At 39.2% G+C, this 23,572-nt stretch overlaps 1 protein-coding gene across 1 annotated transcript; it reads left to right on the top strand.

Annotated features, from left to right (window-relative positions):
* The first annotated feature begins 204 nt into the window (after positions 1-204).
* Positions 205-16,354, top strand: nubp1 (nucleotide binding protein 1 (MinD homolog, E. coli)). Its single transcript, XM_086155017.1, has 9 exons — positions 205-269; positions 5,696-5,800; positions 6,011-6,144; positions 9,650-9,718; positions 9,992-10,024; positions 11,350-11,595; positions 14,006-14,116; positions 15,014-15,200; positions 15,495-16,354. Exons 1-9 carry the CDS (start codon positions 239-241, stop codon positions 15,524-15,526), a joined length of 948 nt encoding a protein of 315 aa, XP_086011143.1. The 5' UTR covers positions 205-238; the 3' UTR covers positions 15,527-16,354.
* Positions 16,355-23,572: the final 7,218 nt, after the last annotated feature.

Here is a 23,572-nt window from a genome sequence, read left to right as displayed (position 1 = left end):
GGGATCAATGGGGGATAATTTAATTAGAATTATACCAAAACAAAACCATAAAAATGCACAGACCAGAAATAGCTCCAAAGCCCCCGCCCCAAAAAAACAAAAACAACAAAAAAAAACTCAGCTTGTACTCCAAGCCAAATGTTTATGATATTGAGAATAATCTTGACGCAGTTGTCTCATGACGCATATCCGGAACTTTCGAAAGGGAGAGAGTTAAGCGGTGGACACATGAGCAAAGATGGCGGACAAACCAGAAAACGCACCTGAAAGTAAGTGTTAACATAATCTGTTATAATTTTGCTTATTCTTAGATTATTATCGTAGGTTTGTGTTGATATTGTGAAGCTGGTACGTCTTTAATGTAATTTTATCAAAAAGTTTTCTGTTTGCCAAATTGTTTAATTCTGTAACCTTAGAATAATACATATTCGCATAATTCCCATCGGAATCTAAATATTAAATCTAAAATGTAAGTTAATACCAGTAGCCGTCATGTCTCCTGGTATTAACTAACCGCGTCTCTTATGCTGTCTTGGTAATATGTGGGTGATTAAAGTAATCGAAAATATAGGGGTTGGTACTTGTGAAATTATACGAATACTTAAACATAAACGGTCCTTTTCGCCTTCGTCAAGGATATCAAATGCTAGATCTAATGTCATTTGAACCATTTGCTTCCAAAAGATAGATGGGGGAATAGAAAATCCGGGGATTCAATGACGCAAATGGAAGTATTCGTCATTATTTTATAATTGTTAAAATGCAAACTAACAGTGAATAATTGTATACACGGGGAATCTTCGATCGCAGTTCTCGATAGGGGTTAACTGACTTGATTGGATCTGTAATTCATAATGCGTACGTTACATTCGAAAATGGGCCAGTTAGTTTCGAACGTCACACTCCACATACTTCGCATTTTTTACTTCCACCATTGCGAAGTACCTAGGGTCGCTTTCGGTTTCAGACAACAGAAAGAAACATAAAATGGAGGCAATTCTCTTGACCAGGGGTCGGCAACCTTTAAACCAGGGGTGCCCACACTTTTTCAACCTGAGAGCTACTTATGACATGACCGAGTCAAAATGATCTACCGCCCACTAAAAATGCAAAACACATTATTTATAAATATATAATGATGAGAATCATTTTTATATTTACAGTATATGCTGGTGTTCCTTGCATTACTGCATCAACCTATATTGCACAATACAACTCTGTACATGGTTTTTGTCATTACCTTACTCTGATAACTTGCACTGAATGGAATTAGCCAGGGATGCATAGTCCGGACAGTAACTGCTGAGAGCCAGCCTCAAGCAGACTTCCAGATGCTCATCTGTCATGGTGGAATGGTACTTTGACTTCATGGTCTTCATGTGGGAAAAAGCTGACTCACATAAATAAGTGGAGCCAAATAATGCAGTCAAGAAGGTAGCACATTTTCTGATGTTGGGTTACTTGTCCTCTGTGAGTAAGTTCCAGAATGGTCCATGAGCTCTGGCCTTCAGCTGAATGTCGACTTGACGTGTCAGAATCTCATCCTCCACTCCAGAAGAGTTCAGGTGAAACAGTGTTGCAACTTTTAATGCAAGTGAAACAACCTCAGCATCTTCCTGGAAAGGGTAGCACAAGAATGTAGAGACTGGCTCGAGTACAGCAAAGTCTTGAAAGCGTCTGTCGAACTCTGACAGACAACTGTCAATTTACTTTATGTAGCGTGCACTGTCAAGCTGCGCATATGACTGCTCTTGTGTCTCCAGCTCTGCCGCGAGATTCTGGAAGTTTGCCAAATCATGGCGGTGGAGCTTTGAGGAGAGATGTTGCATTTTGCGTTTGAAAGCATTAACTGAGCTGATCATATTGATCACAGTTTTGTCCTTTCCTTGCAGCTCTAGATTAAGGTCATTCAGCATGTTGGTCAGATCGGTTAAAAATGCCAAGTCCAGCAGCCACTGATGGTCATTTAGTTGGCTATAATCTGCATGTTTACCTTCACGGAAAAACTCCTTGATCCCCGGCAACAGCTCTCGAAATCTTTGCAGGAATTTCCCCCGACTTAGCCATCTCACATCGGTATGCAACAACAACTCTGAGTGGTCGCAATCAGCCTTCTCCAGATGTGCACGGAACAGCCGTCTTTGAAGAGATCTGGCCCGAATAGAACAGGCGATCTTTGTTGCCACATCCATTATCTCTTTCATGTTGAGCATTTATGCACATAATGCTTGTTGGTGTATAATACAGTGGTAATTGAGGAAGTCCGGAAAATCATCATCCTATTTTTTTTCAATGCCATGCAATCGACCCACAATGCCTTTGCGATCAACCAGTCGATCGCGATCGACGTAATGGGCACCCCTGCTTTTAAACAGCCAAAGAGCCATCTGGACCCGGTTTCCATGGAAAAGAAAATACTGGGAGCCGCAATTACTTTTTGACCTCTAAAATAAAGGTACCATTGCATATTGTTAAAATCCAAAGTTACGATTGAAATACATTGTGTTCACGTCATTGAATAAGTCTCATCTCATGCAGTTCCCTAATCTCCTGCCCAGGGGGCAGGGAGAATTTCCCTGCACTATTGATCAAACGCAAATATGTAACAAGGCCAGCAGGTTTTTTGCTCCACCAACTGTGTTTTTTGTTTGTTTTTATTTTGTTTTTGTATCACGTGAGGATTTTCACGTCAAGAGAGGGACTTTCAAAATCTCCTACCTAAAACCAACATTTCTGTGTTACTTGCAAAAACTGTTAAAATTTACCTGCGGGAACGCATCACGTGACGACAAAGGAATGCCTAATTGTATTTTTCCACTGACACCCCCCGCGCATAATAGACGCCATGGCTTTGTCCGGTGCGCGGCCCCGTCCACCAAGTGCTCAAATTTCAATCAAATCAATTCCAGCATCTGTCTACCAATATATTCATGAGCCCTCCTCTGTGCATGCCTGAACCTTTTCAGTCTGGCTTCTCTGACCTTCTCTCCAAAATTGATGGGCTCATTCTTAATCCTATTCATCCTCATCAATCCCAAAGAGAACATCAACATCTTCATCTCTGCTGTTTCCAGCTCTGCCTCACGTTTTTTTTGTCATAGTCACTGTATCTTGTCCATACAGCATCGGTGGTCTCACCACTGTCTTGTACACCTTTCCTTTCATTCTTGCTGATAGTCTTCTATCGCATAGTACCCCTGACACTTTTCAACACCCATTCCAACCTTTTTCTTTACCTCTCTTCGAGACTCTCCCTTGTTCTGGACTGTTGATCCTAGATACTTTGAAATCCTCCAACTTCTTGATCTACACTCCCTGTAGCCTCATTGTTCAACCCGGGTTCCTCTCATTCACACACATATTCTGTCTTCCTGCAACTAACCTTATTGTTCTCCTTTCCAGAGCATACCTCCACCTCTCAAGATTTTCCTCAACCTGTTCCCTGCTCTCACTACTGATCACAATGTCATCTTCAAACATCATGGTCAACCTGTCCATCAGTGCAAACAAGAAAGGGCTCAGAACTGATCCCTGATGAAGTCCCACCACAACTTTGAACTTCTCTGGTACTCTCTTACTGCACACCTCACCACTGTTTCACAGCTAGCATACATGTCCTCAGCCAGAGTAACATACTCTTCTCTGCCACTCCAGACTTCCTCATGGCACCCTGTCATTTGCTTTTTCAATCTCTCTGTTTTGCCAACCAGCATAAATAATTCTCTCCCCCCTTACTGTCCAACCAAGCATACAAGTCATTGTACGCCCTTTGTTTTGCCTTTGCTAACTCTACCTTATGCTGTATCTCCCTATGCTCCTGTCTGTCTCTTCAGTCCTCTCAGTATCCCACTTATTTGCTAACCACTTTCTCTGTATATACTCCTGCACTTTCTCATTCCACCATCAAGTCTCCTTATCTACTTTCCTTCCAGATGATACACCAAGTACCGTACTCTCCTACCTGTCTCCCTGATAACATTAGCTGTTGTCCAATCACCTGGAAGCACTCCCATACCACCCAGAGCCTTTCTCAACTCTTCCCTGAAAACCATACAACACTCCTCCCTTTCACCTTCCACCACTTTGCCCTATGCCATTTTGTTACTCTATGTCCCTTTCTTTTCTGGAAACAAGTATTCACCACAGCCATTTCCATCCTTTTTGCAAAGTCTCCCACCATCTGTCCCTTTAGCGTTCCAATCCTGGATACCAAACCTGCCTATCTCTTCTTCATCACCTCACCTGCTCCAACATGTGAATTGAAGTCTACACCAATTACCACTCTCATCCCAGGGGAAATTCTGCATCACTTCATGTAACTCACTCTAGAACTTCTCCTTCTCTGCTATCTCACATCCCGCCTTTGGGGAATAGCCACCAACAACATTGAACATCACATCTTCAATTTCCAATTTTTTTTTTTATCATAAGTCAATCTGACATTTTTTTTTTTACCTCCAGAACATTCCACACAAACTTCTTCCTCAAGATAACTCCTAATCCATTTCACCTTCTGTCACCACCATGATAGTATAACTTGAAACCTGCTCCTGAACTTCTAGCCTTACTGCCTTTCCACCTTCCTTCTCTGAATACTGGGAACAGGTAGAGTTGGTTGACATGTTGCAAAGTCTCTACTCTCAGTCCAAGATTCTTGCCTTTCTTATTCTCTCTCTGCTTCCATACACGCCTTCCTCTACTCCCTCGACCTGCATTTGCTCAATTTCCACTGGTACCATATTATACCCTCTTGCAGCCCTCTGCATTTATTTGGACCAGCCCAGAGGGCCACTGTCCTGTGCCCTCCCAAGGCTGGCTCAGGGAGACACTGGCCGGTGCCCCCCTTAAGCTGCTTTATTTTTTACAAGCGTGCGTGTGTGTGTGTGTGCACGTGAGCGCATGAGAATGTGAGTGTGCGTGTGTGTGTGTGTGAGATAATATTTTATCAGCGAGTTCCCGAGCAGAGCAATTTCAATGCTCAATTCTATGGCACTAAAGCAGATTATAAATACAGTAGGATTAATAACTTGGAGTCTGTAAAGTATAACGGGTTTTTAAAAAAAAATGAATGGCAGCAGGCACAATATACGGGAAATAAAAGTATTTCATGTTCTTTCAAAGAAAAAGCGATGGTGGTTGTTTTGCATTTTCTCTTATTTTAAACATCTTCCACATGTCTGCTTTTGCTTGGAAGGTTATAACAAAATCTGTTCCTTTTTGTCCCAAGTATTATTGCAAGTTTGAACTGGAAACATAGTTGACATTTTAATGCCTTAATCAAAATTATGGGAAGGATGGTTCCAGGGAAGAAAATTGTGCAACCCTACAAAATGTTGCTGTTATCAGGGAAAATGTTAAGCTGAAAAGGTGTTTTTTGTTTTTCAGGAATGTCAAAAATCAAGGTATAAATTCTTGTCAAAATCTTCTCATGGCAACTAGAATTGATTTGTCTTCACTTCAAACTTCTTCATTTCAAACTGAAGAAGTTCGAACTGAAGAAGCCTCTCTGATGTGAGGTGAAACGTTTTCAAAGGAACAAAATTAAGTCCTGTTGCTGTTGCCTGTCAGCTAGAATTAACCATGATCAGGGTGACAGAGAACCTTCACAGACATAAGTATAAATAAGTTTCCACAATCCTTCTCCCACCCCACCCAAATAAACTAAAAAAATGAAATCTGTGATTATTCACTTCAGGCTGTCCAGGTACTAGGAGCGAACATGCAGGAAAGTCTGCCTCATGTCAGGGCTGTCCCAACCAAAAACTCTGCTCTTCAGGAGCCACCAAGGCCCCAGACCCAGGTAAGATTGATCTCATATCTCAACATTATTTTGTCGTGATGTACACACAGTGCAAACAGTTTGATACCATATATCTATTTTTTATGAGACTAAAGTTGACTTTCTGATTTGTGTACCTGAATAAATTAATGTTCACGTTTCCACTGTAGATTATTAATTGGATCTGCAATATATAAAGCACGTTATTTTAATTGTCATTTTAATCTCCAGCCATAGCAGAGATTGGAGAAAAACTGTCAACAGTCAAACACAAGATCCTTGTGCTCTCTGGAAAAGGGGGAGTGGGGAAAAGTACCTTCAGTGCCCATCTGGCATACAACCTGGCAAGTGATGGCACAAAAGAGGTAATTTCTGTAAAAAAAATCACAAGTGTGCCACATTGTTGTTGATAATTTGCCAATTAGTTCCTTAGTTCCTTTTAGAAGAGATCATCATTAGAGATGTGATTTAGCAAGGACAGAAGAATATATTCTTGTTGTACTAAAAGTACTACAAAAATATATTTGGAAAAACTCAAAAGTGATCTACACCAGAAATGCTAAATATATATTTATTTCTACTGAGTTTACTTAACACAAGTTGTGTTTGTGCCCCTTGCATAACTGCATGAACCCTTAATGCACACTAAAACAGAACATTTTTGGTCATTACCTCACTCTGATGGCTTGCACTACAGTCAGTGGGTCATAACCATCCAGTAAGCAGCATAGTCTGCACAGTAGTTGCTGGTAGCTGGTCTTCGAGCTTCTGAAATCAGCCCTGAGAAAAATTGTTGACTGTTGTCCGGACATCTGTGATTTATTGCCCCCACGTTTCTCCTTCTCAGCTCGCTTTTCAGAGGGGAAATAGTGTTGACGTTTCCCTTTCTGGTAGATTGACAGATCTGGTAGATTGAAAGATCAAGCAAATGTACTTTGAATGTGACATAGTATTAAAAGGTCTTCCTCCCATTGTGCATGGAAGTGGTAAGTTTTCAGTTTCTTACTTGATTTGGCTCCTTCACTCATGTTTTACCCTTTCTTTAGAAGAAATTATTTGAAAGGCTAATTTGCTGGTTAGCTCACTTGGGATGGATGGATGGATGGATGGATGGATGGATGGATGGATGGATGGATGGATGGATGGATGGATGGATGGATGGATGGATGGATGGATGGATGGATGGATGGATGGATGGATGGATGGATGGATGGATGGATGGATGGATGGATGGATGGATGGATGGATGGATGGATGGATGGATGGATGGATGGATGGATGGATGGATGGATGGATGGATGGAAGCTAGCTATACGCAGGAGATGCAGAGAATGTGTCTACGGTTGCTGAGCCAATCTGTCTGTGAATGTGTTTGAATGAGAGCGTGATGGTCGGGGAGTGCAAGTGGGAGAGTACGAGAGGAGCGGAGGTTAATTTGAGTTGCTGTTGTTTTGGGTTTTTTGGGTAAACTTTAATAAAAGAAAGGTTTGTTAACTAATAACTCGTCATCCTTGAACATATACAGTTGGATGTTACATACTGTAATTACCCTACTGAAAAAAACCTGTGGTATAGCAAAACAAAAACGCAATATCCAACTGTACCATGATACAGTGAAACTGCATCACAACCATGATGTATAGAGATACTACTGAATTTCAATTAGAATCGATAAACAAACTTTGATTGGCATGGGATCTACCAACATTACTTTTGCGATCGACTAGTCCAGGGGTCGGCAACCCACGGCTCCGGAGCCGCATGCGGCTCTTTCATCTTTACACTGCGGCTCCGAGTGGCTTGGGAAAATAAATTATAAATATTTAATTGAAGTGTATTTCATTTGTGTAAATTCCTTTTTTAACGCTTAGTTGTAAGTTGGAAGATTATTGTGATCTTGAAATATTAGATAAAATAATATTCATTATTTTTCGCCGCTCAAAATGACGTCACACTCACGGAAGCCGGTATACCCGCCAGCCGGTAAAGTCCCGATTTGTAGATGCTGTGCGCAGAAATTCAGGAGCAGAAGTCCCATAAACCACGTAAAATAAATATTTATGAAGATATTTTGCAAATATTTATTTTTTATTGTTTACTGACACAGTGATTTTTTTTTTTTTTTCCCTGATTTATTTTTAAAATTCAAGTCAAGGCTCCGCTACATGCTCTGAAAGCCCAAAGCTCAAAATGAGTTTATTACATAAATAAAATTGAATTTTCTCTGTGATACTTTGTGAATTTCAGAAGCAACCTACTACACACTTGTTTATACAAAGTGTAAAGGTAATAAAAAGCAATATATACAGTGGTACCTTTATTTTAGACGTCAAAAAGTAATTGTGGCTCCCAGTGTTTTCTTTTTCGAGGAAACCGGGTTCAAATGGCTCTTTGGGTGTTACGGGTTGCCGACCCCTGGATTAGTCAGTTGTGATCAATGTATTGGGCACACTTGTAGTCAGTGTTTTAGGATTTTTAGAAGTGCGGGGTGTGTTTGTGTCACAAAACTGTAAAAACCATACTTAATTTTCAACAGCTCATCACAACCTCACAGCACGAAGTCTGATGGGGGGCTTTCTGGGTGGAGTTTGCATATTCTTCGTGTCTGCATGGGATTCCTAAGGGTACTCTGGTTCCCAAAAACATGCAGGATATTAATTGGAATAGTTTGGAAAAATTGCCATTGTGAGACCGTAAGTAGTTGTTTGTCTGTATGTGGAGCTTCAATTGACTGGTGACTAGGTCAAGGGCCGAGCAAACTTGACTTGCTGGCTAAAATGGGTTCTAGTTTGACAGAGGTGCTGAGTCAGGAACAGATGGATGGACTGTTTGTATGACCTAATGTAAATGACATAGAAGCACATGTAAAATCCATTACATGAAAGGATATGGGCTTTTTGCTAAGCATGAATATTCAAAGACTCATTGTGCAAATTATTTTCCGAATGCATTGATTCCATAACACAGTAGGGGAAGTTATGTTTATTTTTAGTTGAAACAGTGATGTTGATCCCGCTTTTTTGTTGTCAGTTGTTGGTGCCCCACGCTCCCTCTCCAGGCTTCGGGTGTCGCTGCACTCCCTTGCCATGCTTCGGGATCCCCACACCCTCTTGCCTGTCGTCCCAGCACCAACTTTGTCTGTCTCCAATTTCCCTGCTTCGTTTGCTATTATGAACTGCTAAAGCCTATGCACTCTTTCTCTGTTGATGTAGAGACATGGTGTTCAATTGGACCTGTACCTTACCTGTCACATTGGTATTCATTTCTTGAAACACAGTTTGTTGTTGAAAAAAAAAAATTCAGATCTTTTTGAAAACTGCAACAGCTTCATGGTATATCAGGTATATAGCCGTTGATCACCACACTACAAACCAAGGTCTGTGTATGAGGAGTATGCAATCTATTGGAGGAATGTCCATATTTAAGGGAAATGTTGAAAAAATGAGGTTCAATTATAAAAAAATTCTGATTCAGCAGGCCAGATTTAAACACCTAGCATATGTTCCCATTATGGGACAAACTATCCCAGCTCTCAAACAATTACAGATGAGATAGTATCCAGCATATCTGCAACCCTGACTGCAGGATAAGCGGGAGATAATGGATGAGAACTGCTGGAATTGAAATCTGATCACGAGTTAAAATTCAGAAGCTGATGGAGATTTGAATGTCTTACTTTGTCAGGTGATTTTTTTAGATTATATATATTTTTTTTTTTATTTACATGTATATTATATATATATATATATATATATATATATACACATAATCTGTCTGTCTAAAATCTTCTTTCACCAAATGTAAATAATAAATATAGTTCTCCTATTGATATTGACAGACAAAGGTGAAGATAATTTTTATCATCAATAGGTTGCACTCCTGGATATAGATATCTGCGGACCATCGCTTCCTAGGATCATGGGCGTTGAAGGAGAACAAGTAAGTTCAAGCCAAAAATATAAAAACCAAATTAATTAATCAATAGCTATAAAATGTTCAACAACAGATTTACATACATTTGAATATAGATTACGAATACCTGTAATTGAGTTATTATATGACAATGATAACAATAATGCATAATGCATAATCCATAATGCAGTTAGTTTCAACATGTACTCTTTATGACAAGTTAACCTCAATTTATGTCTCAGGAATATACTTTTCCATTTGAAATTATTGCTGCTGAAATGGGTGTTTACTTGTGCTCAGGTTCACCAGAGCGGCTCAGGCTGGTCTCCTGTGGTGAGTCAAATTAGACAAGATTGTGAATAAAGCAGTATGGCTGCTTGACCTATGCGCATGTTATAATTTGTCTTATTTAGCATATTTTCAATAGATATTCTACGTGAATTTTATTAGTGTGTAGTGTTTAAAATTGTGTCTTTCAAGTAAATGAACAGTTATGTTAGCTTTCACAGAGCAGAGTGTTGAAAAGAATTCATCATAATGTGGCTGAGCCATTGACTCCATTAACCAGTAGTTAGACTATTTCTTTAATTGGGCTTCACCCTTTTGTACTCTTGTTTACAGTTTGAAAAATGAGTGTTCCATTTTGAGTTCACTTTTACTGTGTGGTAAAGGTCCCGGTTGGTGGAAATAAAAGATTGTTAAAGCCAAAATATACTCAAAAAGTGTCTTAAACAATGCAAAGAGGAGTAATTTCACACTGATAGAAATTAATACATTTTTGAGATTATGTTGGAATGTAAATTCTAAAAGCTTCAGATATAAAGCTATTAGCAGCAATGACAGGAGTTTGATAAAAAAGTTAACACTGAAGTCTGACAATAAAAGACATTAAATGAAAATCATGTAGTTTCAGTAGCCTAGTAAGTAAGTGGATGGATGTTGAATCACCCTTTAGACCGTTTTATTTTGATTCTGGCCCATCTGTCATCTTGTGGAGATACTATCAGCTAACTTTTTTGGCCGTGTTATTTTTTAATATTCTTGATTTGTTTGTAGAACTCGTAAAAATTGACTAAATGTTTTGACAATCAGTGCAATCCCCATTTACATGTAAACATGTAAAGTTGAACCATCATTAAAACAAAAATATCTGGGTATTCTGTGGAAGTTCTCAAAGCTTAATTCTATGGATTAATGATTTTTAAAGAAACGTTTCAAATCCATACAAAAAAAGATAAGGTCAATAACTTCAGAACAAAGATAGACAAGGTGATAGATGATGATGATGATGATAATAATAAAAACAACAACAACATTAATAACAATAATTATTCAGTATTATTTATCCTAACCTTTTTGGAGCTATATAGGGAAAGTTCTGTGTTGAATTGTATAACTCGTCATATAGTGTCTTCAGTGTACAAATTAACCCATTATATTTAGTTTTGAAGGGGCCTTATAATGAATGTCATCATGCAATCAGTATATTTAACTATAAATCATCTGGAGTACTCCATGTCTTTTAAAATTCTGTACAAATGATCCCTATTGAAAAATGACATCACCAGTCTGAAAGGACAGCTTTTGAGTTTTTGGATATTGTTTCCTTGAAGTTATGTTGTATCTATCACAAAGTGAATTGTGTGTTTCTTTTCTAGTATGTGCATGAAAACCTTGCAGTCATGTCGATTGGTTTCATGCTCAGTAGCCCTGATGACGCAGTTATCTGGAGAGGACCCAAAAAGAATGGAATGATCAAGCAGTTTCTGAGGGATGTCGATTGGGGGGAACTGGACTACCTGATTGTGGACACACCCCCTGGCACATCTGATGAGCATCTATCCATTGTCCAGTACTTAAGCGCCGCTGATGTCGATGGAGCTGTAATCGTAACCACACCTCAAGTACAGACACATTTATATTGATATGGCATGGGGTTTGATTATTATGAAATCCACACCTCTGTTAGTATTCAATATCTAAGTAATGCATTAATATGTCCTTCCACATGTTGCACCTATACATTTCCCACAACTATAAATTTTGAGGATAATCATCTATTTTAATCTGTTATTTGAAAGGTGTACAAGACAGTCCCACTGTAACTAAACCATACCGCACAGCTGATCTTACAATTGAGGAAGAGTTGGAGGTAGCAGAGATGGTGATGTTGAGGTTCTCTGAGTGACCATGATGGGGTCAGGAATGAGTCCATCAGGGACAGCATATGTTAAATGTTTTGATAAAATCAGAGAGGACAGAATGAGATACAAACAGGGGAGCAATAGTGAATACATTGGTGGAACTAGGCTGAAGTTGGAAGTTGTCTGCCAGACATGAGGCCTAGAGGGAGACTGAAGAGAAGATTAATGGATGTAGTAAAAAAGGACATGTAGTTTGTTGGTGCAAGAGAAGAGGATACAGAGAATAAGATGGTTAGCAACCTCCGAAGGGAGCTGCCGAAAGCGATCTTGTCAGTTTGACAGGGAAAAAGTAATTATATAGTTACTTGATGAGCTATTTTAAGATTGTGCTTGTTTTCCTTTTTAGAAAAATTAACCAGATACATCATACAATTGATTCTTAAACAAATAATTTGTATTTGGTAGCTATAGTCGGCAAAAATTCCAAATGAAATGCATTTATTTAAAAATCACATTGGGTGCTACTCTTATTTATTGAGAAAGAGGTCTTATATGTTAAGATGGAATTTTATGAGATATTTAGTCATTTGTTACCCACTCAAGAGGATGTGAACACTAAACTGAATGGTGGGAAAATTATTAGAGGCCCGGAAAAAAGGAAGTAGACTCAAATGTTTAATAGTGATAATGTTCGTGACCGTAGCCAGTCATGAACTGTAAAGGGTTTTTTCCAAGTATAAAACCTTTATTCATAATGATTCCCATGTTTTCCAATTATTTCAACTCTGTATTTTATCAAATCTATTTAATTAAATTTAAATTTAATTTAAAAAAAAATATATGTATATATATATATATATATATATATATATATTCCACATGTACATTTTATTCAGTCCTTTGTGGTCAATCATAGTGGCTAAATAACAAAGATAAAAACTGTTTCATTAAAAAAAAAAAAAACTTGTGCTTTCAAGTAAAAAAAAAAAAAACAACTTATCAAGTACATTTGCTGGCTTCAAGATTGTTTTGTATCAGATTGAAGCTTTGATTACAATTGTTTTAGCCTTACCATTTACCATATTTTCACTGTGTGCCTTCAGCACTTTCACCAACACCTATGATAATGGCTGTTCCTGTACCCTTTTCCATTTTCCATATTTTTCCTCTGTATGTGACCCAAACATCATCAGATTACCAAAGAGGTCCTAAAATTAGCTAAAGAAATGCCCATTAATCAAATGTGAAAAAAAATGGATTTGCTTGTGTATTTCTTGAGCAAAGTAATCCATAACACATTTGTATGTTGCAAAAGTAAGTGAATCCTTCGAATTATCATGAAATTTAGAGATGAAATCACAGCCTGTTGTTTGCAGTCAATGGAATTAAATTAATTGATTCTCTTCAATTTTCTTATTTCATTGCAATTTTCCTTTGATTGGATGCAGGTCATCTGGGCCTGTCTCTAGAATCAGACCTAGGAGATTGATGTGCAGGACTGATCAACAGTTAATGCTAATGTTTACTTGTACTTGTTGCTTTGTAAGAGGGTCACTCCATGTACTGAGAACATATTTCATAGTGCGGTGCTTACTTTTGCCAATCAATTTATTGAACACATTTTTTTTTGGGAAGAAATTACCAAATCCAATTTTTAGATTTGTTTGGGAATCAGACCAATGTTTTGTGACATTTATGCAAAAATATGGACAATTCTAACGGGTTCATAAACTTTCAAGTACCACTAAATGTTCTTGAATTAAGTGACAGCAGTAGGATTGATTCATTATTCCTTAAAAAAATGAATCCCAATTTATGTTGAGCAGGAAGCTAGGCTCACCATGGACTTGTCAACAGTCAAGCATAGGGCAACATACTGTAGATACAACCAACCATTCACTTCAGCATTCTTATATATGCACAAATTGGTCTTCAACTCATCTGTTCTATGCTTATGGTCTATGGTGGAGAGTACCTATAAAGTAGATCTAGTCCCATCACTTAGTAGAACTCGATAAATTGCATTATTGCCCAATACTGTTGGTGAATTCTATGGGAATTTCTCTAGAACAGGACTACGGCCAGCTATGATAGTGGGTGTACAAAATGTGTTCACCACTGTTTTCAGTCCTCACTTTGCATGCCGTAACAATCTGTCTTTTCTCTTTAGGAAGTTTCATTGCAGGATGTGCGAAAGGAGATCAGGTTCTGTCAGAAGGTCAAGCTTCCAATTATTGGAGTTGTGGAAAACATGAGCAGCTTTGTGTGTCCAAAATGCAAGGTCACTGACAGACACTATTGCACTATAACACTGTATGAATTTATCACACAAGAGACTCTGGGCTGTCTCTGAATGTGTTCAAAACATGAATCATTTGTTCAAATGCTTAATGTGCTTCCAATTTTTGATCATCTCTTTATTTAAATTTCTGAAAATTAGATCACATTTTCAATGAAGTCCTGAAATATATTTGATATTTTAATTTATTTATTACGGAAACATATTTCAGTCAAATGTTAAGGGCAGTTTGTACATTTAAAACAACCAAAGACTACATTGTCCACTTTGACTTTTTTCGTCGGCTACTACCATTATTGTTCATTTCATCATGTAATTCCACAGGCATTTTCACCACTTGGCTCATGCCTAAGAAGTTACTTGCTAACTTTCAAAGGTTCACAGAGCTTAGGAAAATCCTTGTTCCATTTAGAGGAATCCCTGCGGTTGGTATATTAGAGTACTTGTAGGCATTTAAGGAATTGGATGTTTCTTCCCTCTATGTGTCCTTGATAAAGAAGTAAAAGTTCTTCACTACTACCACTATCCATTACCTAAAACTATACATTTTTGGGTATAAGCTTGCATACATTGGAAAAAATTGGCCAGATGTATGAATGAGAGTGAATGGTTGTTTACCTATATATGTCCCTGCAATGACTACCGATCGGTCCAGGGTATATCCTGCTTCTCGCCCAATGACAGCCTGGATTGGCTCCAGCATCCCGGCAACTCTGACTGCAGGATAAGTGGTAGATGATGGATGAATGGGTGGTATTAGCTTGCATGGTGTGAACAACTTCCAAAGATTTGAGACTTTAGTGTCAGTTGAAGGTGGAGACTTTCTTATGGAAAATGCATACATAATTCAGAATTATTTTTTTGTCTTTTCTCCTGTAGCACTTGTCACAAATCTTCCCTCCCACAAGTGGGGGCTCTGACAAAATATGTGCGGCTCTAAATCTACCTTTGTTGGGTAAAGTGCCTCTTGACCCCAGGATAGCACGCAACTGCGACGAAGGCAGGTCTTTTCTCAGTGAGGCACCTGAATGTCCTGCTGCTAAAGTCTACCAGAGAATCACACAGAGTGAGTGTTGTCAATGTTACCACCGTAGAGACGTCAATTGTGTTGCATTGCTATTGAGAAATGAAAGCACACACAATGTTATAAAAATAAATGTTTAAGCAGTTCAAGGGAAGAAAGTGTTTATCAGTACATGTTCCTATGGAATGATATTAATAATGACGAATCAAGAGGTTTCTGTCACTGACAGCTCCTTTTGCAGCCAGTCACAATAGCCACTTTGACCTAATATGAAATGAGTGTACCTCTACTATTGGAAATCAGTTATGATGTTGTTTCTTTACCTTTCTGCACCAGGTATCCAAGCCTACTGTTGCAACAACATTTAAAGATTCAGTGACTTACAGTTCCACGTTCTGCAACTGCGAATGTTTTCAACAACTCTTTATCTGTGATCTAAAATTATTTAGAGCAGTCTCTGTGGACCTGAATATTTAACATTTCAACAACAGTACTGGCGTTTCAGAGCAGATAGCACGCAGACAGTGACAGTAAACCTTGTTTCACACTTTTTCAACATTGCATCTCACTAGAGAGGCTTTGAATATGTTTTATGTTTGTTTTAAGTTTAGGTGAAGGAAGAACTTCATTAAGGATAACAAATCAGATAGAACTATAGTTTCCTTTTTAGATAAGCAATGGATATAATTTGTTTGTCCCCAAACAGAAAACCTGCAGGGTCTTAACCTGCAAAAGTGAACAGAGGAGAAAAACAGAAACAAAAAATAAAAAATTGGATAGCAGTAGGCTTCTATACATTATTTGGCCCTGTTATCAACAGGGGACTCCAAGGACTACCTCACCGTTCACCCATTGATAACAAGGATAACAATAATACAGGGAGTAGTCAGGTTGTCTTTTGGTTTTCTGACATTAAATCTGTATTATAAATGACAAGACCTTAGATACAGACCTTATTCACTAAGATTGTTAACTTCATTTGCATATTTGTTATGTCACAGAGGAAAAATCTTTGTAAAATTATACCATTATACATTTCTCATGAACACGAAACGTACTATCTGTATTCATTGGCCATTCTGCATGTCACATTTGATCATCCTTTTTATTATGACCTATGTAACTGTTCAAGCTTTGTGTGATATATCTGTATTCTAAATTGTTGAAATCAATAAAATTGAAGAACAGGCATTGTCATTTTTATCCTGCATAGCCTCATTTCATAATTTAGGGATCAGTCTTTAGGCTGAAGCTCAGTTGATCGAGCAGGCATTAGTGGTTTGATCGGAGGCTCCTCCTGTCTGGGCAAGAGCCTGAACCCCAAGGTGCTCCTGATGGCAAGGTTAGCGCCTTGCATGGCAGCCCTATAACCATCGCTATTTGCATATATGTGCAACTTGGTAAATGCAATGTAGTGTAAGTACTTGAAATCTTTCAGTCTGGAATGGAAAATTCAAAGTATTGGAACAAACTGCTTAAAATTCAAAAATTCAGGGGAAAAAGGGGGAAAAAAGGGCATTAACTAAGTTGAAGATCCTTTACCAAGGTGCCTAAAAATTATTTCAGAAAATGCATTCCATCATAGTGCTGGGGGGCGGAGGGATGACAAAGAGGGACAATATGCAAAACTCTACACAGAAAGGCCCTTTCAGCATCAAATCAGGAACCTTGTTGGAATTGGCAAAAAAAATAAGTTTTAACTATACGATAAAACTCAAGACACAAGAAAAGTAAATCAAACAATACAACTCAAGACTCCTATTTAAACCTCAAGCATGTGAGTCTTTAGCTTTGGTTTAGAAATGTAAACAGAACTTATCTGCCTAAAGTCAAGATACAGACTGCTCCAGCGCTAGTGCACATAAAGAAAAGGCCCACTTTCCAAAAGTCCTTTTTCAGACCCTCAAGACAAAAAGCTAGAACCCTGTGAACGTACCTTTGTTTGTGCATGTACGACTTCATCAAGACAGATGTAGATGATGGCACAAAGCCATTGACAATACATGAGGATTAACACCTAAAGTTTGCTCTAATCCTAACAGGAAGGTAGTGGAGCTGGGTCAGTATCCTGCCTATCTTTTTTAATAGCATGTACAGCTGCAAATGATCTGCGTAGCAGTAAAAATCAAATTCCAAATGGACAGACACTTACCCATTACTGCCATGTAGAGTGAAAATAGTAGTGGACTCAGAACAGACCATGTGGAAGCCCATACCTTGCAGCAAAGAGGACCTGAACTAAGACCCCAGAAGAGTTTTGAATTCTGTCCATAACTATTCAGTGATCTGCAGTAACAAAAGCAGAACTTGGATCTAACTGTAAGATATCTGTTGAGTCTACTGCCAGTAATAAGTCCTTTACAACCTTTGGCTGTTTTAGTAGAGTTATTTGTTCTAAACACAGACGCGCCGTTCAAAGAGGGCACTCATCAACAGATAATGAAAAATCTTTCAGAAAACTTCCTCAAAAACCTTTTGTCAAAAAGGCAATGTTTAAGACTGGTCTGTTGTTTGTCAGCAACTACGCATACAATGAACACTGATCTCAAAGGACTGGTTTATGGCCCATCACATCACACATTCTGCATCAAGCCATGAGAAATCGTTGCTTGGCTAACAGCAGGATTAACATGAATCTTCTTCTCCTTTCGGCTTTTCCATTCAGGGGTTGCCACAGTGAATCATCCTTCTCCATCTAACCATATTCTCTGTATCCTCTCTCACATCAACTACCTTCATATCCTCTCTCACTACGTCCATAAATCTTCTCCTTGGTCCTCCTCTCGACCTCCAATTCCAGCATCCATCTATCAATATATTCACTATCCCTCCTCTTTACATGATGGAGCCACATCATTCTGGCTTCTCTGACCTTCTCTCCAAAACATCTAATGTGCCGTTCCTCTGATAGACTCATTCCTGATCCTATCCATCCTGGTCACTCTCAAAGAGAACCTTAGCATCTTCATTCCTGCAACCTCTAGCTCTGCCTCCTGTCTCTTCATCATTGTAACTGTACCTAGTCCATACTGCATCGCTGGTCTCACCACTGTCTTGTATACCTTTCCTTTCCTTCTGGCTGATAGTCCTCTATCGCATAGTACCCCTGACACTTTTCTCCACCCATTCCAACCTGCTTGAACCCGTCTCTTCACCTTTTTTCCACACTCTACGTTGCTCTGGACTGTCGACCACAAGTACCTAAATCCTCCAGGATTTCCAGCAGGTTTACCATGGATAAAAGTGAAAATTAAAAACAGCCTTTCAATCAACTTTTAAATGCTTGAAGTCGGTGGATTTATGAAGTGATGGAAAGATTCTGATCTCTGAAAACGGCCAGAATTCCTTGCACATTCAAACCACACCCACATTATTTCCAGCAACCCAAAAGTCACAGAAAATTAGCATTTACATAACATTAGCATTTGTAACTCGCTACACTACCACCCTTAGTGGAGTCCTTAACCCCAAGGAGAAAGTCTGTGAATCTCAGCGGCTCAAGTCGGCTCACTCCCATTGATGCTCTCAAGGTCCTGCAACAGCCTTTAAGATAGCTACTATTTCACATTCCATTTTTATCTGTTCTGCCACCTGTTTTGTGCGCAGCATTGTACTTCTCAATTCCTGTATTGTTAACTCCTTTTTACAAAAGAGACTCACTATAACCAATAACTTGGAGTCCTGCTGGAAGTTAAGCAGAAACAGCTTATGTTTCTCTCTTCTCCCCATATACATGACCCAACTTCAGAGGCAATAGCCCTCATCCACCATCGGCTAGAACTGGGGTCAGCAACCTTTACCACTCAAAGAGCTATTTGGACCTGTTTCCCCACACTAACAAACCGTCAACCCTTTTGAAATTTAAAATGAATAAACACGACATATAACTTACCTTGATTTGATGCTATGTATAAAACGATATATGTGTTGCATTTTTTTAAATCAATGTGTGGCCAGAATCTGTGTATTGTATTATACCGAACCATTCTGTAAATTGTGAAATCAACAAACTCTGAGAAATGAAGGAGAATGGATCAACCAATTCCTTCTCGGGGGATTATTCACAGATCATCACATGTCTAGGTTGAAAATAATCACACAAAAGAACCAGAAGGGACGTAAAAAATAGAATTGCAGATCCATGACAGAATGTGAAAGGACGTGGAGGAAATGCGCAAGAGTATATGAGCAAAATAAGGGCTCTTTACTAGTCCTACCAATCACAAAGATACAGGAACTATGTGCAGCTATCATGGGCAGTAGGGGGCAGCCGAGGCCAGAGGAACTCCATCCAGATCTCTATGCAGAGGATGAAGTGGATGAAACTGTCATACAACAGGAGACCAGGCAGATAGCATAGGGAGCAGGAGCCTGAACTGTTGAGAAGTTTATCGGGGGAAACTCCAGCTAAAACGCTGAAGGAACAACTATTGACGTGTAAAGACCATTAAATGTTATGTAAGATCTACTTATATGCTATAGCTGTGGCTGCAATTATGACAGAGGATGCGCAGAAAATAATATTATCACATGATTTCACCCTATACTAGGATGCTAGCAGATATAAGAATGACTACCTCTTCCAATAACCAATTATCACCAGTTGAGATAATCATGGGGAAACAATTCCCGATGCCATGGTCAAGGTCAATGGGTGCCCCATAACTAACAGGTGATTCAAAGAAAGCGCAACTCAAATGATCTGATAAAAGTTCTTAACCATGTTTCAGAACCATCCCATCCATTCTTGACAGGAGATTGGGCAAGATCAAACAACAGGATCAAGGGAAAGTCAGTGAACAAGCCTATTCAGAACCACAACAGGTCACTGCCATTACCAGAACAAGCATCCTCACAGACGGTCAACCCCACTGGATATACGGCATCAGAATGTAACCCATCCCAAAAGCAAGGACCAAGGAGCCATCCAGACTATTAACCCCAACACTGTCTAATCCAGCTAACAACCAAGATGCAGAAGCAACACAGTAAACCATCAAAGAACAGAAAATTATGATTTGTTGTCATTTTATGACAAAAGGGGGGCAACTGTTAGATAATTTTCTGCAACCATTCTATTTTTTGTGATATCCCTGTACTTTTCCACTTCTCTCTGAGACACACTTTCATTGATGCTCTCAAGGTCCTGCAACGGCCTAGAAGATAGCTAGATCTCCTAGAAGATAGATCTGTTCCGCCACCAACTGTTTTGTGTGCAACATTGTTCTTCTCAACGCCTGCATTGTTTACTCCTTTGAAGAAAAAGAGACTCACTATAACCAATAAATCAGAGTCCTGTTAGAAGACAAGCAGACACAGCCTCTGTTTCTCTCCCCTCCCCATATAAACCACCTAAGCTCAGATACAATAGGTCTCATTCACCATCGGCCAGGAGACCCAGACCCTAGCCTTGGACTGAGGGGGCCCACTGCTGTGGTTCTCAAGTTTCGCCACCCCTACCTCTCCTCAAGACCATCCTCAACAAAGGCTACATAGGCTGTCTTTTCCCGATAAATCTCAAGTGTGTTTTTTGCCGACATTTCATACCTCTATGTCCCTTTTCTTATTTTCTGATATACATAACAATCATTACAGGTTATTTTGTGACTTTTTTTTTTACTTCAAGGTTCACATTTTTATGTATACAGGAATGCACAGCATAAATATCAAGACACCATCTTTTTATTTTTCTGACAGCTACTCCCTTAAGCAAATACTGCATCAGTTGTACTCTTTTTCGGCATGACACCACAGGTGTCATAATCTTTACCTCTGCTCTTTCTCTAGTTTCCACTACTCACCCGTGGGCTAAAATGTTAGAAATTGCATTTTTTGAAGACATAATTTTCTTTTTTTTTTTACACACATTTCAGTACACATTCTAGTCTCACATTATAGTGAGCCACACATCAAAGCCTATTTATGCCAATTAGTCTTCCCAGAGTTACATTTAAAGACAAAGGAGATGATGTGGCCTACAGGAACCCAGCTCCACTGACCCCGTTCACTCTCAAGGACACAAGGATTTTATATTCTCGTTCCACATGGGGAATTGAATGAAATTTGTTTGTCAAGGCCCAGTGTACAGCCATTTGCAGCAAAAGAAATAGATGCTGATGCAGATGCTCTTTCATGTATTCGCTCACCTGAAAATGCCCCTGAAGAACCAGAGAAAATTCTGCCTCACAGTGTGCTCGTGAGCCTGGATGAGGAAATCCGGGACGCATCAGTGTCAGACCCAACACCCCTACCAACCGTACCTACGTACCCCAAACCATCCAGGCCTCTCTCCTCACCTCTGCACACTCAACACCAGGTACAGGGCATCCAGAAATAAGTGGATTGCTGAACCTTCTTCGACACAAATACTGGTGGAATGTGTGAAAGTTCAGTTGTTGCTTGTCATCCTCCAGTTAAACATAATTGGCATCTGCTGGCCTTGCACCCATTACCTACCGTTGAATTCTTTCCTTTGTCTTTCAGACATGTGTTAAATTGTCCAAAAAGTATTTTGTGGTATGTTTCAACTCCCTTGACAAGAACCTCAGTCTCTGTGTCAGTGAAATTGCTCTACTATGCTGGCTTTTCCATGATTTAGGAGGGGGAAATTGGCAATTCATGCCTTCTCAAAGGAATTGCTGCTACAGTTTGGTCAATTTGGGTGTGAATGTAAATGAGGATAAATATGAATGAGCATGGTCAATTTGGACAGGCAGGATTTATCAACAGAGATTACTTACACATATGCATACATGTACGCACAGTCTAAATTTCAGTTGAATGCAAGAATTGAACCTTTTGTGCGCACAGTTGATGAATGAAGCCCTGGTGAGTATAAACAACCTCTACACTGTGTATTATCGGATATACAAACGAGAAAATCCACTGCGATCTACAGACTGGGATAACCTTATATCCTCGTCAAAGGACAATGGTGAGAAGAAGTAGACTGTCACATCATGTATCTCCTGTGTACACATCATCACCATTAAAAAAGTTGCCACATGTGCAGGTAATAAATCTTGGGTGACTAAAGAGCTAAACAAAATAACAAAAAGATAATCTTCTCGAACAGCTCTGAGCCTGAGAAGGAGGTGGTTAGATGTGCCATAAAAACTTCCATGATGAAAGAACAAGATGGAGCAAACTTTTGTAAAAGGGGACCTCTGCATAGCTTGCCAGGGGATCAAGAACATGGACTCAGTGAACACTTTTTTCCCCAGCTGTTCACCCATTCAGATCTCAGGGAGCAACTTGACATCGCTTCCCAACAACCTCAACTCCCTCTTCACACAAGCCACGGTAAAGGACAGCCTAACAATAGCCACCATGTTCAACAATTATTTCATTTCCTCCACCTCAGAATGGTGCAATGTATCAAATCTAGAGCTACATGCAACATCACCTTCAACACTAGCTTCTGCTGGGCCTGTGGAGGCACTGGTCCTTCATAGTGTGAATGAAGACAAGGTCAGCAAAATAATTTCATCACTCTCCAACTCAAGAGCTAAGGACTCCCGGGGGCTTGATTCACTCTTTTTAAATAAATATAAAGATGTTGTAGCAGCACCAATTACTTACATAATCAATCAGTCATTACAAGAATGTGTATTTCCCTCCTCTTTTAAAACTGCTGTCGTGACTCCTATTTTTAAAGCTGGAAACTCTAAAGACATTAATAACTACAGACCGATTAGCATCCTCCCAGTTGTCTCAAAAGTTATTGAAAAAATTGTTGCTGAACAGCTGATTGATCACTTCGACAATGGAAACATGTTACATCCTATGCAGTTTGGCTTCCGATCAAACCATTCCACTGACACAGCATGCTGCTATTTCCTCGAGGGGATCAACTCCAGTCTTGACAAAGGAGGGGTGGTCGGGGCTGTCTTTCTGGATCTTCGCAAGGCATTTGAAACTGTAAACCACTCTATGCTTTTGACCAAAATGCACAATTTTCACTTATCAGCAAATACTATGAATTGGTTTCAATCATACCTAGCGAACCGTTACCAATGCGTCAAAATAAAACCTCACTGTTTACAGCCTGTACAACAGGCGTGCCATTACTACGGCCATTACTTTTCAGTCTATACATTATTGACCTGCCCTCCATCTGCAGCGATGTAGAAATCTTAATGTATGCTGATGATACGGTCCTTTTTGTGCACGGTTCTGATGCTAATTCTGTTGCTGCCAAACTATCCATCACAATGGCAAATGCACTAGAGTGGCTCAACAACTCCTGCCTTGCATTGAACACTGAGAAAACACTCACAATGTTTTTCTCAAACAAAAAAACTCGGAATGTCTTCCTAAATATTCAAGTGAATAATCGTATGATCAAAAACGCTGAAGAGGTCAAATATCTAGGTTTCATATTGGACCCTTCACTTAGTTTTAAAAATCATATC

Source organism: Fistularia commersonii, chromosome 11, assembly GCF_037954325.1.
Source record: "Fistularia commersonii isolate RoL2024-O1a breed Wild chromosome 11, RoL_Fcom_v1.0, whole genome shotgun sequence".
NCBI classification, from domain to species: Eukaryota; Metazoa; Chordata; class Actinopteri; order Syngnathiformes; family Fistulariidae; genus Fistularia; species Fistularia commersonii.
This window is presented reverse-complemented; position numbering and strand designations above follow the sequence as displayed.